This window comes from Rutilus rutilus (assembly GCF_951802725.1).
Source record: "Rutilus rutilus genome assembly, chromosome: 17".
Lineage (NCBI taxonomy): Eukaryota > Metazoa > Chordata > Actinopteri > Cypriniformes > Leuciscidae > Rutilus > Rutilus rutilus.
In genome coordinates, this window is record NC_140230.1 from 6535905 (window position 1) to 6553474 (window position 17570).

Sequence of the window (17570 nt, forward strand, 5' to 3'; positions counted from 1 at the left end):
TTTTGTGTATTTCATTAGCTTATTACATTTAATATAGTTTAAATTATATGTGTTAGCATTGTGTCCTGATCAGAGCTTGACTTTAACACCCGCAAACCCGCCAAATGTGTGTGTATAACAACTGTAGTCTTTTAAAAAAGCATCTGAAATAATAAACTAAGTGTAATGTAGTTACAGTTCTCTCAGTAATCCTCAGTTGGCCATTTGGTTCTTTGGAGATTAAAAAGTTCTTGATGTTACGTTATATGTGATGAGTGTCCCGGTTCCTAATATCATCTTTTATCAGATGACAAAGTAAAGCCTTTCTATGAAGCTCCAGTGCATTTTCTAAAGAACCATGCAAACTCTTTTGGCATTAAGCTGTAAAACACATTTGAAACCTTTTACAAATAAAGAGTGTGTGATATATATTTGTATTATAATGACTATCTACTGTACACTGTAAACAGTGAAAATTGGCAGCTGTTGTTTTCTACTTTTCTACTCATTGTGAACCTTAAAAATGAACATTCTTACTGTTTCTGTTGAGATTGAAGTTTGTGTTCTCTGTCTTTTTTGATTCTCGTGGTTATCATTGTCTGCATGAAACAGAAGTTGCAATAGCTTCCCTATTGTTTTCTCAGAATTGTGTGATCTAATCTCACAATTGTGCGTCATAAAGTCAGAATTGCGTGATATAAAGTTACATTTGTATGTTATAAAGTCAGAATTATGAGAAGTTAGTCTTTTTTCCCCACAGAATTGGACTTTATAACTCACAATTGCGAGTTAATCAGAATTGTGAGAAAAAAAGTCAGAATTGCGAGTTATAAAGTCAGAATTGCGAGATATAAAGTCAGAATAGTGAGATATAAACTCTTAATTGTGAGAAAAAAGTCAGCAATGTGGGATAAAAAGTTGCAATAATCTTTTAAATTGTTTTTTTCTGTGGCGGAAATAAGCTTCCATATATATCAGAGTGAAACTGCTTCTCAAACAAGAACAAATGTAGGGCGGGACTTGATTTTGTCCAAGGGGATTTGATTGGATGGTTGTGGTTTGCTATTGGTCGATGTCGAAGAGATGTCACAGCAAGAGGGAGGGGAAGTTTTTTTTGATAAAAAATTACATGAATATAAAAATTAATGATGTGCAATTGTGCACAGATAAATAATTTATAATGAACACTGCAGTATTCAATAAAAAAAATAAGAATCATCATTTTTGATTTAATGGTAACTTTAAAGTTGAGCTTTCAGTGTGCACAAGGACCCCGAATGACAACAAGGTAGGCCTACAACATAGTTACAGAGGTAAAAATACATCAGAGTATTTTAGGCTCTTGACTCTTGAGTCTGTCGGTGTCATTTTCAGTCTGAAGCAGAGTACGCTAATGGATGACATCAATCTGCAGTTCACTAGCTTATTTTATTAAAGCAAAATAATGTAGACTGAGAATTTATAACCTAAAGGATGCAGTTTAGAGGATAGTGTGTACACTATACTGTTTTCAGTGTGAAATCGGCGTCTCCGGAGAATGACAGGCTGACCTTGTCGTCCTTTATTGACATGGAAGGAAGAAATGCGCCCGGCGCAGAGACACCAGCCTGGGCTGCGGAGGAGATGGCACAAGTGGCTGGTTTCGGATAATATAGTGTGTGTGTGTGTTTTTTTTTTTTTTTTTTCCTATGGGGACTGTAACTGCAGTGCAAATAGTTAAAAAAGAGAGAGAGGTTGTTATCCGTGTTTAGTTGTGACTGAAAGATGTGGAATGCGTTTGGAAATGGATCCAGCGGGTATGTGAGCAAGGCGCAAGGCTGGGAGTTCGTCCCGTGTTCTCGTCTAGAGAGGCCCGGTAAGAAGGTCCAGAGTCCCGCCCGGGTTCGTTCGTTCCCGAGCAACTTTCTGGAGCAGCTTCCACCTGGACCATCCGAAGCGCCTCGCGCACAAACCCCGAGTCACGAGCACAGTCCACACACACGCCTTAAAAAGAAACTCGAGGACTTAAAAAAGCGCTACGATCACGAGAAAGAGGAGTGGAGGATGGAGAAGGAAATGCTTTTGAGACAAGTTGCTGATATTCAAGTAGCTACAAACACAAAGCATGCGACACCAGTGGGTTTTGACCAACCAGCAGTGTGCGTTTCTCTTATTCTGCGTTGTGTTTACAGGGTGGAGAAAACAGAAGGATATTGTTGGACCTGAAGTGTGTTTTAGAGGAGGTGCAGTCGGGGGTGAAGCGTGAGGAAAGTAGACGGGGTGAGCTGGAACTGCAAAGCATTAAGGATCGATGCGCATGGGAAGTGGAGCGATCAGAGCTGAAGAGGCGCATTACTCAGGTATGAAACATATAGCCTACTATAGCAAAAACATATCCCTATTTATGTGACGGGGGATGTCTAGTTCTAAAGGTGGGTTTACTTTTTAAAGTATAGACACAAACCGAAAGTGTTGAAAACAGCTATTCAACATTTGCGTCGTAGGGTAAGGAACTAGTTAATTGAACACAGACTATCGAGGCATGTTGCCACACTAGATGGGGTAAGTTGTCACAATGTGAACTTGTTGTTTATTGATGCTGATTTGAGGAATAACTTTTTTTTGCCGTATGAAATAGAACTAGCCGAAGATAAAAACATATTTCCTTGTATTTAAAACGTATTATACAATATTTAATGTCTTTTACATTATAATAAACAATTATGAAGCACAAACCAATTCAGAAAAAAAGGAAAATGCAAAAATATCAAACCAATTCTGTTGTTTTGGCCAACAGAAACACAAATAATAACTTATTTAATACATAAAATAACAGCAAATAAAGCATATGACACTGCTTCTACTGAAAAACAATCAAACATAGTAACCTAAAAATGGTAATAACCAAATTAACTGATTTAAGGCAAAACATATTATTTAACATCACATACCAACAATTTTTTTTTTTTTTTGGGTTAAATCGGGTAGTAATAGATCTTTAAGGTAACAATTGCAGGTTACCACTTTTTACAGTGATATGAAAAGTTTTACACAAGATAGATTAAGTTCAAAATCAAATTAGATTATTGGCACACGGATAATGTCAAAGTTTTTCATTATTTGTGTGTTTTCTAATGGTTGTCATTGAGCATAGCTCAGAGATTGCATAGGCTTTACATAACACAAACACTATCAAGTGCAAATATATCCTGTCAACAGAAGCTTTGTGTGCAAGTGGCCACAGAAGACCAGCTCTTTTGCGGCATTAGATCATATATTTCATCAATTAATGAAAAAGAAATTTGGCATGACACAGATGCAAATGTAAGAGTAATGTGCAAAAGCAAGCTAGTGTGGAAACTACCAAACTAAAAATAGTATCTTGTGCTTAGTTTTCACCTTTTTTCCTCTCATATAAAGCCTTCATTTCTGTTTATGACATCCTTACAAAGACACTGTCCAGATCGCCTTGTATTTACTACCCATTGTGAGAGATTTCAATCCAGTCTAAGGCTTTATACTTTATTGTAAGTGTGAGTTAGTGACTCGGAGAAACTCCTAATACAGTAGCACAGTCGGCATTGTTGAGATGAAGAGGAGAGGAGCTTCGGATTGTTGTGTGAAGGCATATCTTGTGACGGACTACACCTCAGGACATACACTAGACTCAGGACTCAACTTAAACATACTGCAAAAATACACAAAAGAATAACCTAATAAATGTGTAGTGGTCTTGTAATGGTGATTTGAGGTTTTACATTGTGAAACTACGGACACACTTGACCGCATGTGCACTTGTTTAAATTCAGAAAACGATTTGGGTTTAGCCACACCAATCCACCCAAAGTACTGGTTGGTGCAGAGAACAGAATTCAGGGAGGGGTCGGAGTGAACCTTAAAAGAGTTGTTTTCTTTGCAGTCAACATCCTACCACAGCACATACTTTTGTCCCAGTGGATTTCTTCGGTTTACCACTTTCACAGCAGGGTATTCGCCAGCATATTTCGGAGCATATTTTTGATCTTTAAAACAGAGATGAGTTGCTCCAGGGCCCCACCCTTAGGAATGTGAGATGCTAAAGGATTGGTCTTGCTGTCTATTAATAGAGAGCTGCTTTTGTGACATTGTTACACACAGACAGAGTGCACTGCAACCAGGGTAATTATATTTTAGTCTTAAAACTAGCAGCACCCTTGCACTCTCAACTCTGGTTACATGTCGCATCAGTGTCTCACATGCCCTCTGCTTGTAAAAACATGCGGTTAGTGCACCCAGGAGAACTCATAGGGTTAAGGACAGTGTGCCAGCACATTTTAGTGCTATTGGAGCGCACTGTTTGTGCAAACACTGCTTTGCTCTGGACCGTTGCTATATGAACCATAAATAAGATTCACCTATTTTTGTCTTTGCGGTTGCCCTGATGGTGGAGCGTGCAGGTTCAGTCCAATCAAGACTTAACTTCACAGCTGAGTTGTCAGCTATATTATTAAGAATTTAATATTCATTAGCTGTTTCCATCCAAAGTTGCGAATTTAGCTTATGCGCAAAATTGGAATATTGAGTAATAATATCTAACGAGTCGAAGACAACAAAATCCTCACTTCCCGATGAACTAAAAAAGTAGTATAAGCCACTGTACGTAACAATTTTTGTTTAGAATAAGGCCGTGGCCATTATTAAGCAACTAAGCAACTAGATTCTATTTACTTTAAGTGAAATAGCAGCATTTTCTTGGCGATTTGCTAATTACACTAAGTGAAAATGACAATAGATTCTGTATACACTATACAAATAGCAGTATTTTCTTTGCAATAAGTGTAAGTTAGAGGCTATTTATATTTATAAATAGTGGCAAATACTATCTGCACCTCAGTCTTGTTGTATATTAAAGGGGAACTATGCAGTTTTTTTTAGCTTAATTTACCTTAACTGAACAGCTTCAGAGTCATTGGAATGGTTATATGACTGTTTTCGGGTTGAATGGTGGTCTTCTCGCGCCCCCCTAGCGCCTGTGAGCAGAAAAACCACCCTTGCAACTTTGGGCCGGCGGGTATCAGGTCTCGCGATGTAACAAATTGCTTTACGGCACTGCACACATACACTATCTTCTTTGAAAACAAATGCACATGACCAGAGGGAGAAGATGGCAGGGGGAGAGTCGCCAACGAGTTTTGACGACAGTGTTGTCAAATATCTATTCCGAAGCTGTAGGGGGAGCTCTATAGAGAAACCTGCGAGCAAAAAGCGAGAAAACAGCAAAGAAATTTCCAAAACTGCATAGCGCCGCTTTAAAGGGTATGCAGTAATAACATAGTGTAAATTATTATATATATAAAAAATTATTAATTGGATGCCACCTTATTGGGACAATAAAGCCCCCCCTACCCCTAACCGATAAACACTTTATTATTAAACACACATTAGTCACTTTATTTCCACTTTTTGAATATTTTCTTTTTCCGGTCTGATATGTGACGGGGAAAAGGACTAGAGCCATTTCGGCAAAAGATGGATTCGAACTCGATTTGCGTCAAAACATTCTGCTACGTGCCTTACCCTTATACTATTGCTACTGTTGATAATCTAGCATCTTCTGTAATTTTGTCTGGCCCAACCAAATGTCAGTGGGCGGAGTTAGTGTAAATTGCCTCGCCAACAAGGCGATATAATAAATGACTTGCGTCTCAGAGCACAGACGAAATGCAATAAAGTCGAATTTATGTGCATCCTGACATTTCCATCCAGCAGTTTTTTTTATACAATATCCCAAAATGTGCATAAAAATAGGTGGATGGAAACATAGCTATTGACAATAGACAAGGCACTGACTGACCTATCGGGGAGCTGTCGGTTCTGGTAATCGGCCAGTCTGATTTTGTTGTGCAGATTTTGCAGAATAGTGGCATCATCATATGTTCAGAAGACTAGTTTTGGGCTATGTACGTTTTTTAATGTTCGTGTCAAAAGTCTAAATGCTTACCAAGGTTTCTTCTCAATTTTTCTTTGCGGAAACAATTTTTTATTTTGATAAATACAAAGTTCAAAAGAACAGCATTTATTTGAAATAGAAGTCTTTTGTCACCATTGATCAATTTCAATGCATCCTTGATGAATAAAGTATTAATTAAAAAAAAGCTTACCTTTTGAACAGGAGTGTTTAGAAATCTCTAAAACGCAACTGGCATAATTATGTGTTATTATAACTCATGTAGACTATAGGTCTCAATGACATCAATAGCTTCCATCAGCTGCAGAGTTCAATCAAGCTCTGTGATAAATATGGTTTTAGTGTTTGCTGTCTAGTGCGCTCTCTCCAGGGTCATCGGGGGGTCAGCATACCAATGTGGCCTCTCCATTACATGCAAAACTCTCAGCACTAGTCTGAGCTGTTTTTGTCTGTAGGCTTAGGCTGGGCATCCAAGGCCTTGGTCAGGACACAAGGTCCATTTCATCCTGTTGCCAACTAAACTCCTCATGATTCTTCCTGTTCAAATGTTTTGTTTTCTTTGTACAACTATCCCATACACCCATTTCCTCTTTGGTGGTCAGCAAATCCCTGCCTCTCTTCTCCCTACAGCTGGAAGCGCGGGGATATGGCGTGTTGGGGGAGACTGTGAGGAGTAATGAACTAGGGGACACTCTGAAGCGGGAAAGAGCGGAACAAAAGAGGCTTCTGGAAGACACTCACAGCGCAGCGATGGACCTCCGCTGCAGGCTGGACAGCAGTGAGAAGGGCTGGGTGAAGGAAAAATCTGAGCTGCTGGAACGCTTTGAGGCTGAGAGGAAGGAGTGGGAGAACCAGCTCATGGACATGCAGCGGAAGATTGAGGAGGTGAGTCTGCGGATGTGCGCCACTCCCCACATCTCAGCAGAGAGAACCATATCATGTTTCAAATTAAATGATTCCCTAAGCGCTTCTGTTTACTTCCATGCTAAATGAAAGCTCTGCCAGTAAGCCTCAATGGATAATGGTAACACCTAAAATTGGAAGCGATGATGTCACATTATATAAACCTTGGAATTTCAAGTGACTGCCAAAGGAAGTTTAGCTCAGTTTAGCTCAGGCATTCATCAGACTTAAGCTTAGAGCTCCAAACTAGAGGTAGAGAAAATGCATCAGTGCATTTGGCAGATGCTTCATCCAAAGTGCGTTCAAGCTATGCATCTTATCAGCATGAGCGTTCCTTCAGAATCAAACCCACAACTTAGGTGTTGCGAGTGTTCTGTGCTCTACCAGTTGAGCAGCATGTCCTAGGTTCAATAATGGAACTTTCCATAGGTCTGTCAAAGTGTAATCCCATAGAGCCTGACCAAAATGCTTAGCTCTAGACCAGTTCAAACACTGATCAAACCACCTATGTTTAATTTTAATAACTATGAAGACTTTTATTAGCTTGCTCAGGTAGGGGTGGGCGATATACCAGTAGACACAATCAACCAGTAGAAATGTGTCAACCAGTAGAAATTTTGGACTATCATCTCTATCGCAGTTACGCTCATGTGATGTTGCCCTTCTGTGCCATCTCGAAAGCTTATCGTTGAATGCATTTTTAAGCTTTGCGGTTTAAAAACAAGTGATTTAAAAGCGTTCAAGCACAATAAGCAGCAAAAGAGGACTCATTTTGTTATATGTCTGAGAGACAGCGTGTGAGCACTGAACTGTTCTTTTTAGCGCCTTACTGAACAGTCAAATTAACACACTTGTGTGTCAAAATGCCAGTCTTTGCGAATATCCTCATAGACAAAGTCGTTTTTGTCTTAAGTGAACGTAAATGGTTGAGAAAAAGAAAGTGTACGTGTATCAGTATATTAGATCACTGTGTTCACTTAAAGTGACAACAGCCTAATAAACCTGCTTTGTTCTATTGTATTTTTTTTATAGTGCTTAAAATTTTTCAGGTATGTCTATTTCATTTGTCTTTGTTGTAGTTTTTTGTCCTATTGCTTATAACTATTTTCTTTGTTCCTATTTTATAACTGTTTACTTGTATTCAGTGAGCTTTTTTTCTTTTCTTTTTAAAAAAAAAAAACTTATAAGCTAGTGTTAGGTTTTTATGTGATTTTGAAATTGTTGATGAGATTTATGAAATTTCAATACAAATTTGATATCGTAAAAAGCAAAAATAACTATATCTTGATATGTCATTATTGAGAAATAAAATTGTTCATATTCTAATATAAGATTTTGGTCATATCGCCCACCCCTATGCTCAGGTGTCTTTTATTAAGGCTGCAGCTAAACTCTGCAGGACAATGGCCTTCCATGGCTACATTTGTGGGATCCTGCTCTAGTCTGAACCATGACTTAGATTTTTGGTATGTGGTTTCATATGAATTTGGCAGATACTTTTATCCAAAGCACCATATTCAAGGTATTTTATAAGTTCATGCATTTTCTGGGAATCAAACCCACAATCTTGGCATTGTGAGCACTATGCTTTACTACAGGAGTGTCCAAACCTGCTCCTGGATGGCCAGAGTTTAGTTCTAAAAGTAGTTAAACACACCTGAACTTGCTAATCAAGGTCTTCAGAGTAATTAGAAACTTCCAGGCAAGTGTGTTGGAGCTAAACGTAGGAGCAGGAGCAGGAGCAGGATTGGAGACCCCTTCTCTACTGATATGGTGTGGAATGGTGGGTGGTTAAATGTAGAGCAAGGAGGGGCAACGTTGGTCGCTGTCCTGCAGAGTTTAGCTCCAACCCTGAAAAAAACCCCTCACCTGTCTGTAGCCTTATAATCTTGAAGACATTGATTAGCTGTGATTGATTAGGGTTGGAGCTAAACTCTGCAGGACAGCGGCACTCCAAGACCGACGTTGCCCATCTCTAAAGTAGAGGAAAGGGCATGGCTGGGTTTCTTGTGGAGGTCTGGCATAATAGATTTAAACTGGCAAGGGGCAAATGTTTGGGTATTAGAAGATGTGTCGAGGACTACATTCACAATTGTTTTGTCTTTTCCAGTTATACAATGAAGTGAAGGCTCACCGTACAGGATGTTCTCTCAGACCAATTACTGATGGACAAAATGCACTAAGGATCAGCTCATGTTCTGTCAGCTCTTTGTCAAGTGAAGTTACCTATCCCTCAGATGCCCAGAGCAATGAATATTCTGAGGCTCTAACCCAGCAAAGCAATGCAAGCATCGACTCCCAAACAAGTCAACTCAGTCACATCACCAGTGAATCCAGTGACCAGTGCAGCGAACAAAGCAAACTATTAAATCAGCAAGGTACTGGTGAACAAAAGGCTATAGACACTGCAGAGCTGGAAGAAATCCTGGAAACCTGTTTGAAATTGAAAATGGAGAACAAGTCCTGCTTCGTTGGACAAGAGGACCTCCTTAACCCTTTCAAACGATTTCAGAGCATGGAAATAACCTGTGGAAGTGACAAAAAGAAGAACAATACTGCCCTTAATGCGGTGAGACTGTTGTTCATAACACTCTAATCTCAATCTAATCTCTCAGGTGTTTCAATTACTTGATTGCATTACTTTCATGCTAATCCTCCTGAACTATTCCTTAATAGAAACACAAAACAAATCGTAAATTCACTGTTCATCCAGCAATGGATGAAATTCGCTGCTGTGTTTGCAATGTTATATTGTGTGGTCTGAGGTCTAAGGTTTGCTCTTATTATTCCTCTTATTCATTAACTACTTGTAGGCACTTAAGGAAATTGCCAGTGTGAGTGAAGAACTCTGTAGCTACCAGGATGAAATGAGGAAGCTGCCTGATATTAAGAGGTAAACCTCATTGCGCACAGGTGCTGCATGCATCACAAATGAATCAGATCATTGCTTCATAGTGATATCACTTTGTTTGGTTTCCCTTCTTAGAAGCCGCAGTGAGTCAATGTTTTTTCCAAGAAAGGCTGAGTTGGCGGAGAGGGTAAAGGATAATTTGGAAATGGAGGATACAGTTTTGTACTTGAAAAACATGAGTGAAGACCTTAAGTCCCTTGATGAGCAATACTGGATGAACTGGGAAAGTTGTAACATGGAATCACAGCAAAGGGATGCGAAGACACCAGACAACATAAGACAACAAGCCCCACCCATACCAGCCCGTAGTACATCTTGGTACCTTAGCAGTCCTTCAGCTTCAGAATTAGAGTCCAGTGGCACAGAGCAATTGTGTCAACGGCCAGGAACCCACCAGGACAGAAAGTACACCAGCCCCGCAATTGTACGAAAATTTGAGGCGATGCTTCAAGAAAATGAGGGAAAAATTCTGACCGACTCTGGGAATGTATCCTGCTGCGATCCTGTTGATTCCAAGTGCAATATCAGTTGCTGCCAGAGCCGCTGGTCCTGTGATGGAAGTAGATTTGCCAGCAACAGCTCATCCAGATATGTACCTGTTAAAAGATGTCTTTCCAACATGGACATTGCAGCTGAAGCCACCGATTGCAGTCTAAACCAAACAGATGCTGTGTGCAAAAACGATCTCAAGAGTGCATCTCATCCCACGAACATGCCTACAGATTCTGTTGCATCAATAGACTTCATTTCGCCATGTCCCGGCGCTACAGCTACTCCCAGAAATGAGAGACTTGAGCAGAAAACTGCAGAGTTAAACCGTACACTCTTCCAGGCAGGAATGGGTCTTCGGTGTGATGAGGACATTTCTATGAATGTTTCTACTGATTGTTATCCAAGTCTACCAGAGGTCATATCTAAGGACACATTTACAGAGAGCCCATCAATGTATGTTGAAGACAATCTAAAGGTTGTGCTCTCGGGTCTTGTGCCGAAGGAGGAGGGAAGAAGGAAGGAAACAAAGGACCTCGTCTCTAAGTCTTCATCTCCAAAGCAGGAATGTATTCTACAAAAAGACGTTGAAGTTAAACCTTTCCAGACTGAACACACTACACCAACTTCAGTTGACCAACTTGGCCCAAGTGTTGGAGAAACATGCTTTGAAATTAGCGCAAGTCCACCACAGCTGCAAATTCAGATGGAAAGGTGCAGCAAAGTTGTGGATGTTAGTGCAGATCAACATCAAGCAGTCAAAAAATCCAAACAGGCCAAAAAGGACATGTGTAGCACCAGATCTCGGATTTTAGAAGAAAATCCATGGAAGCCCTCGACACTAGCAGCCTATCCTCGTCCAATGGAGTCTAGGTCCAACTATGGAGCCGTTGAGAGGATTCTCAAATGTTACGAGGATTTGGAGAGATCTCAGGAGCAGAAGCAGTCACAGCCCAGTCCAGGGAAGGAAGAAGACCTCATGGACCTCTTGGAAATGTTGGATATGCAACATGAGCCCAGATCCAGTCAGAGACTAACACACACACCGCACCACCAGGTCATAGCCCACAAAGAGACACATGTAACAGTGCAGGTCAGTACTGCACACACTCCCACACATAGACACACACCATTCAAACCACAAAAGCACACACTTTCACCCGAGCTCCACACATTCAAACACATGGTAAATAACTCAGCCGGAGAAGTGTATGAGGTGCGAGTGTAGATGACTATAGTGTATTAAGTAGTAGTTTGTTCCATATTTAAATGCATTTAGGTCTGAAAGCCTGTTGTGAATATAGACACGGTTAAAGGGTGTTGTAGCGCCTGCAACAACTTCAGCCATAGCATACAGGTAAAAAAAAAAAAATAGATACAGTATAATAAAAATATTAAGGACACATTTTATTATTAAACATTTTATACCATGGTCTGACTGAATACTCGATTCTGATTGGCTGGAAGGTGTGCAATAAAAAAACGTTTAATGCACAGGTAAGTTCCAAGTCAGTTTAATCACTGTTCTATATTAAAGGTCAAATATTGCGCTGCAAACATCAATAACAGCTTTAAGTTGTCATTGCTGGCAAATGACCATGGTATAATCGGGATAATCCACAGGTGGTTCTTTGCTTCCACATCGTGCATTAAAATTGTTTAATGCACAGCTAGCCGTGGATTATCCCTTACTTATTTCTGACGTCAACTAAGGTTAATAGGTGGTTTCTTCGGGTGCTGTACAGTGATACACACAGTAAATCTGTTTTATCAGAATATGTTTTCATCAATAAATAACAGTAAATATATTAGACATTGCTTAGAAAAATTCCCTCTAAATCTACAACCGAAAGTCTTTTCTCATGTCTGGAAATAGTCTATTTCGAATTTATTGTTAAAATACCTCATTCCCACAAAACCATCTAAGCAGCACAATTAAAATTCCTTAAGTTGAATTTCTGTCAGAAAATATTGGCAGATTGCTCAAAGCGAGAAGCCCAGAAGCTTCTTATTGTTGAAATCGGGAATTTGCTTCAAGGCTTTAAGTGGAAAGAATTAGTGGCACCAAGTTTAATTTACATCTTTCATGTCTAGCTCTTTAGACAACCTCAATTAACTGTTTTTATAGGAGGCAAAGGTATGTGGTGCAATTACAGAAACGTACCATGGCCAGTATTCCTCTGCACGGACCGCTTTTGTACATTACACAGATTTGCTGGAAATGATTGTCAGATTATGACTCAGAAAGCATCAGAGAGATTTAATCAGTTCTTTTCATTTCAAGTTAGTACTAAGATGGAGAACATATGCTGGAAACAAAAGTTAAGCCATTTCCTTTAAATGCAATGGCATCGAAAAGAAAAATACTAATGATATTTTGTGTAAAAATTCTGTCTAAAAATTAAGCACTCCCTCCCTTTAGTTTTCATCACTGTAATGCAATTATGAAAATGATCCTGTCTGGACACATTTGTAACTAAAATCAGTTGTACTTTGTCAGTATACTTTACAATTTCAATATATACTTTCTTTGCAGTTTGCATTATAGACTGCAATAAATTAATTAGAATAATTTCAATTAGGCTCCTTTTTTAATTTATGCAAACAACGCATAATTTCTTTTGGGGAGAAACATGACCTGGGCGTCTCCTGACAGATCTCGTGAGATTCATTCACAAATGTTCTGTACATGAAAGCGCACAGAGTAGATGAGTGTGCTGTTGACAGGAATATTTAAATCCGATGATATTTCATAAAAATATTTGTCTCAACAGCAAGGCAAAGAGTCCTCTGTAACTATCAAGAAGAGCTTTTCACGACCCTCGTGTCCTGCAAAGAGGCGTTTGCCCTCTCGTTGGGCTAGCCGCTCGCCCGTCTCATCTGCATCATCTCCCTCACCCCCACCCACAGTCTTCACCCAGAGACAAACACTCACCTACCCCACCTTTCACACAGAGACAGTGATCTAAATCTGCGTTAGACACGGTCCAATGCCTGTGTAAATAAACACTGTGACTGTTCAAATGTTGTGTACATTTCTGTAACCATGAAATCTAACTGCCTTTTTCATTCTTTTGTGTACATTTTATTTCTACCAGTGTGACTTAAAAGTTCACAAATGATGTTTTCTGTTTTTATAAACCAGTCTCTTATATTTTATAGCTGCCAATGTAGACCTGTCTAATGCTTCACATGTGGCCTCATGTGTGTGTGTGTGTGTGTGTGAGGTCTGATGTCTGATTGATAATATCAAAGCCTGTTTCACGTCAAATCCTTTGTTATACCTTTACCAACCTTAACCAAAATGACTCGTTATTATAGAAACAAATGGATTCTACACTTAGTTTACGTGCTAATCTGATGTGAGACATATCATTTAGACAATGCCTTTGCAGTTCCTTTTCTTAATTAATATACCAAGTGTATTGAGCATTTATACAAATAAATAAAATATTGACACTCATTCCTAGATGTAGATGTGTTTTATTCATTATTTAGTCTCGCCTGGAGCCACAGTACACATGGCCAGTGATGTAGCGGTGCCTGGAGAAGTGGGTATACTCTTAATTTATGCCCCCAATATTTTTTTTAAGCGTCCCAGCAAAGGATGATCGCTCTGTGTTATAAACAGTGACATGTAAGACTAGTCTTGCATATTAGTTCACCCCAAAATGGGCCAGTAGTATTTGCACATTATCACTTAACTTTTGCTGCTTGACTTCACGGAGAAAGGATCAATATGAAATTAATATTAGCCAGAGAAGAGGTGCAGTTTTTGCAATTAAAGGAACACTCTGACTTTTTGCGTGCGTGCCGTTACTCTGTCTGACGCACCCACCGCAAGCCTAGCTTAGCACAAAGACTGGCGGTAAATGGCTCCAGCTAGCATACTGCTCCCAATAAGTGACAAAATAACGCCAACATTTTCCAATTTACATGTTGTGATTTGTATAGTCACAGCGTGTACAAATAACAAGGTCACATGAGACACAGCCATCTTCTAACCGTATACATACTGGGAACTATATTCTCAGAAGGCGAAGCACTGCTACTTGGGCGGAGTGATTTGCTCGCAGCACCTGAGAAGCTCTGTGGTGAGGAGCAGAGAGTTCGCTCAGAGTTGGAGTAAATCACGCCGCAGAAGTAGCAGTGCTTCGCCTAAAGTCTAAGCTAAAGTCCCAAAAAGTCGGAGTGTTCCATTAATACTGGCCCACAGACGGAAGAGACAACTAAATAATTATTAGTTACTACCTTGCAAGAAATCTGCGCCATTAGTTTCTTTTGTGAACTATCTCTTAGAACAGCTGATTTGTAACAGATAGTGTAAACTTATAATGGTGGCACACTCTGGCCTACACTATCTGTTGCAAATCAGCTGTTCTAAGAGATAGTTCACAAAAGAAACTACTGGCGCAGACGACTTGCATGGTGAGATAACAGTTGTCCAATTTTCATGTGTAGATGGACTCAGATTCATAATTATTTAGTTGTCTCTTCCTATAGTCTGTGGGCCAGTAAAAAATAAACTAATCTCTTGACTGAAACACCATGCTTGCCTCATCTTGAATATATCATGTGATATGGCCATATACAAAGTTAAAATTGAGGTGTTCTTTTTTTGCATCAAATTCATTTAATTAAATGGATAGTTGACCCAAACATTTAAATTCTGTAATTTACTTACCCTCATGTCGTTCGAAACCCATAAGACTTTCGTTCATCTTCAGAACACAAATGAAGATCTTTTTAATGAAATCTGAGATTTCATTACTGAAAATCTGAGCTAAACCGCTCAATTCATATGGATTAGTTACGATCTCTTTATGAACTTATTGAAGCGTCAAAGTGGTAGTTGTGTAGCAAAGATAAAAAAGATCTTAATTTGTGTTCCGAAGATGAACGAAAGTCTTCCGGGTTTGGAACGACACGAAGGTGAGTAAATGATGATATAATTTTCATTTTTGGGTGAACTATCATTTTAAAAGCTTTGCTTGAACCAATTGTCATTCAGCCTGGAAGTATTTTGATCCTGAGCAAAGCAAAGTATGTTTGAAATGGACAGTGAACATTTTCCCTTCTCTCCATGTACTGTAATACCATGAAAAAACACAGCAAAACAAAACTCTAAAACATCTATGATTTTGTAAATAAAAGCAGAAAAATTTTTTTGATTAAAGCTGCAGACACTAGCCACAAGTTTATGTATTCAATGAGGATTAAACCTGTTTTACTACTTAATCTTTTCCCACAACCATAAGGGACAAATAAGCACCTAAAAATGTTACTTTGAATACAATGTCTGAAGTACAGTTCATTTTACACATTGAATTTGCATTCCTCACATCCCTGGATCCAAAAATCTATTCTAGTCAACTATGAGTGTAGACATTTAGTCTCCAACCTTGCTCTTTTGAGTCGCTTACAGAATTAAGTCAGGAAAAAATGTTTTTGCAGCTGCAGTATCCTGTCAGAAAACCTTAGCCAACATGCCAGGACAAAGATCGCCGTCCCTCGGTGCAAATCAACTCATCCTTGTCCACATTTATTCCACTTCACTCAAACATCTTTCCCAACAGGAAGCCAGGAGCCCCACATAGGCATCTCAGACTGGAAGATGAAGCATCTGTCAACCTCTCACTTCTGAAATCTGATGACACTTGACTGTCATCCAAGGCTCCATATGTTTGTACTCCAAGTGTAGGCTACTACACTCTCAGAAAAAAAGGTTCAGTGGGGTTATAAAATTTTAAATAGGCTAATGTTTAACGGGTCTTTTAAGTTAATTTCTAGAGATACGAGCTGTTTAATACAGAAATTCCCATGATGAGAACCCCTAAATTGTTTATATTAAGCACCATAAAGCCTAGAAATAGAACCTGACTAGACATTATTTTAATAGTGTATAACTGTGGTTGCATCATGTACATACCTGGCCAGGCTGCATGTTAGAGAGGTTCCTCAAAAAATCAATCAATCAATAAATGACATTCTACTGCTTAGTGTAGGCTAATTTGTGCAAAAAAATATGCAAGGATAAAACGAAGTGATAAATAATGCAGTAGTCTACCTATCTCTGTTGCTATGCTTTCCTCCTCAGAGCGTCTGTTTGGCGCCAGACAAAAATACGCGCGCAGACTCCTGTCTGTCCCGCTGTGACGGTAACATAAACCCCTAAAGACCTATAAATATTAACTAATAAATAAAAGCTGCATTGCATTCTTTTAGCCTACTTAATAACCGGTACTGTCAACCAGACTGTAGAATTGCACTGAATGAGCTACATTTATGATAAACATATAGGCCTATTACAGTTTTCCGATGAAATTATTATTTTTTTTATTATTTTTTTTAAGTGATGTTGTGAAAGTTAGAATCAGGTATAAAAGGTCAGATACGTTTAATGTTATATCCATGTGCTATTGCAATCATATGGTCCATTAAGTAATAAAGATCGTATTTACGAGTTGAAAGCACATGAACGCCACCACAATGTCATAATAAATACGAGTGGGAAGCTCGGGATTTCTGCCCCGATCTTTACGAGTTGGGGGCGTGTCACTCACTGAGAAACATGGCGGAATACCAGTAGCCTACTTAAAAATATTGATATTGCAGCAGTGATATTTGTCAGGCTTTTCTTTTTACAGCGAAGTTTATTGCCTGCACAAAATATGATAGCATTATTATAGCCTATATGTTACAAGTTACAGTGGCTTGACAACTTTATTAAAAACATAAAAAGCAAAACACACCTGATGCATTCCTTGTTCTTCATTTTCTAGTAGGCTAGTAGAGTTTAAGTAGAGTGTATTTTTGTGTAATTAATTAAGAGAAAGCACACCGCCATCTTACTCTGACGAAAGTGACTTGAACGCACCATGCCGTCGTAAACACTAGGCCTACTTCCCACCTCGTAAGTCCACCTGGGAAGTTCGTATTTACGAGGTGGGAAGAAGTGTTTACGAAGGCAGATGCGTTCAAGTCACTTTCGTCGGAGTAAGATGATTTCATTTTTGAGGTGAACTATCTCTTTAAAGACCTTATGATAGCGTACCATTCATTGACCACCATAGCCTATAAACATTCACCGCGCTATCTTAGTCAGGTCTGATTAAAGTGAGTGAGGCGATTTCTTTAGAGGCTGGAGGGGGGAAAGGGCTGATCCTGACATTTAATTTACACCAGACACCAGCAGGGTTGATGTTCAGTTCATGTATTCAACCTTTATATGCAGCGCTGCAGTGTGTGTATTGGGGAACAGCTCCCCCCTCTGGACAATTGCAGCATCGCATAGAAAGTGAATTTAGATAAATCCATTGACATCTCCTCTGGTGGGTATTTTTTTTACAGTCTATAGTATTT

General features: G+C 39.2%; 1 protein-coding gene across 1 annotated transcript; it reads left to right on the forward strand.

The window, feature by feature from the left end:
• Positions 1–9: 9 nt before the first annotated feature.
• mtcl3a (MTCL family member 3a) lies at positions 10–13670 on the forward strand. Its single transcript, XM_084385343.1, has 7 exons — positions 10–2064; positions 2151–2318; positions 6536–6790; positions 8919–9377; positions 9622–9701; positions 9795–11301; positions 12983–13670. The coding sequence occupies exons 1-7, from the start codon at positions 1744–1746 to the stop codon at positions 13175–13177; spliced, it is 2985 nt and encodes a 994-aa protein (XP_084241469.1). The 5' UTR covers positions 10–1743; the 3' UTR covers positions 13178–13670.
• The last annotated feature ends 3900 nt before the right edge of the window (positions 13671–17570 follow it).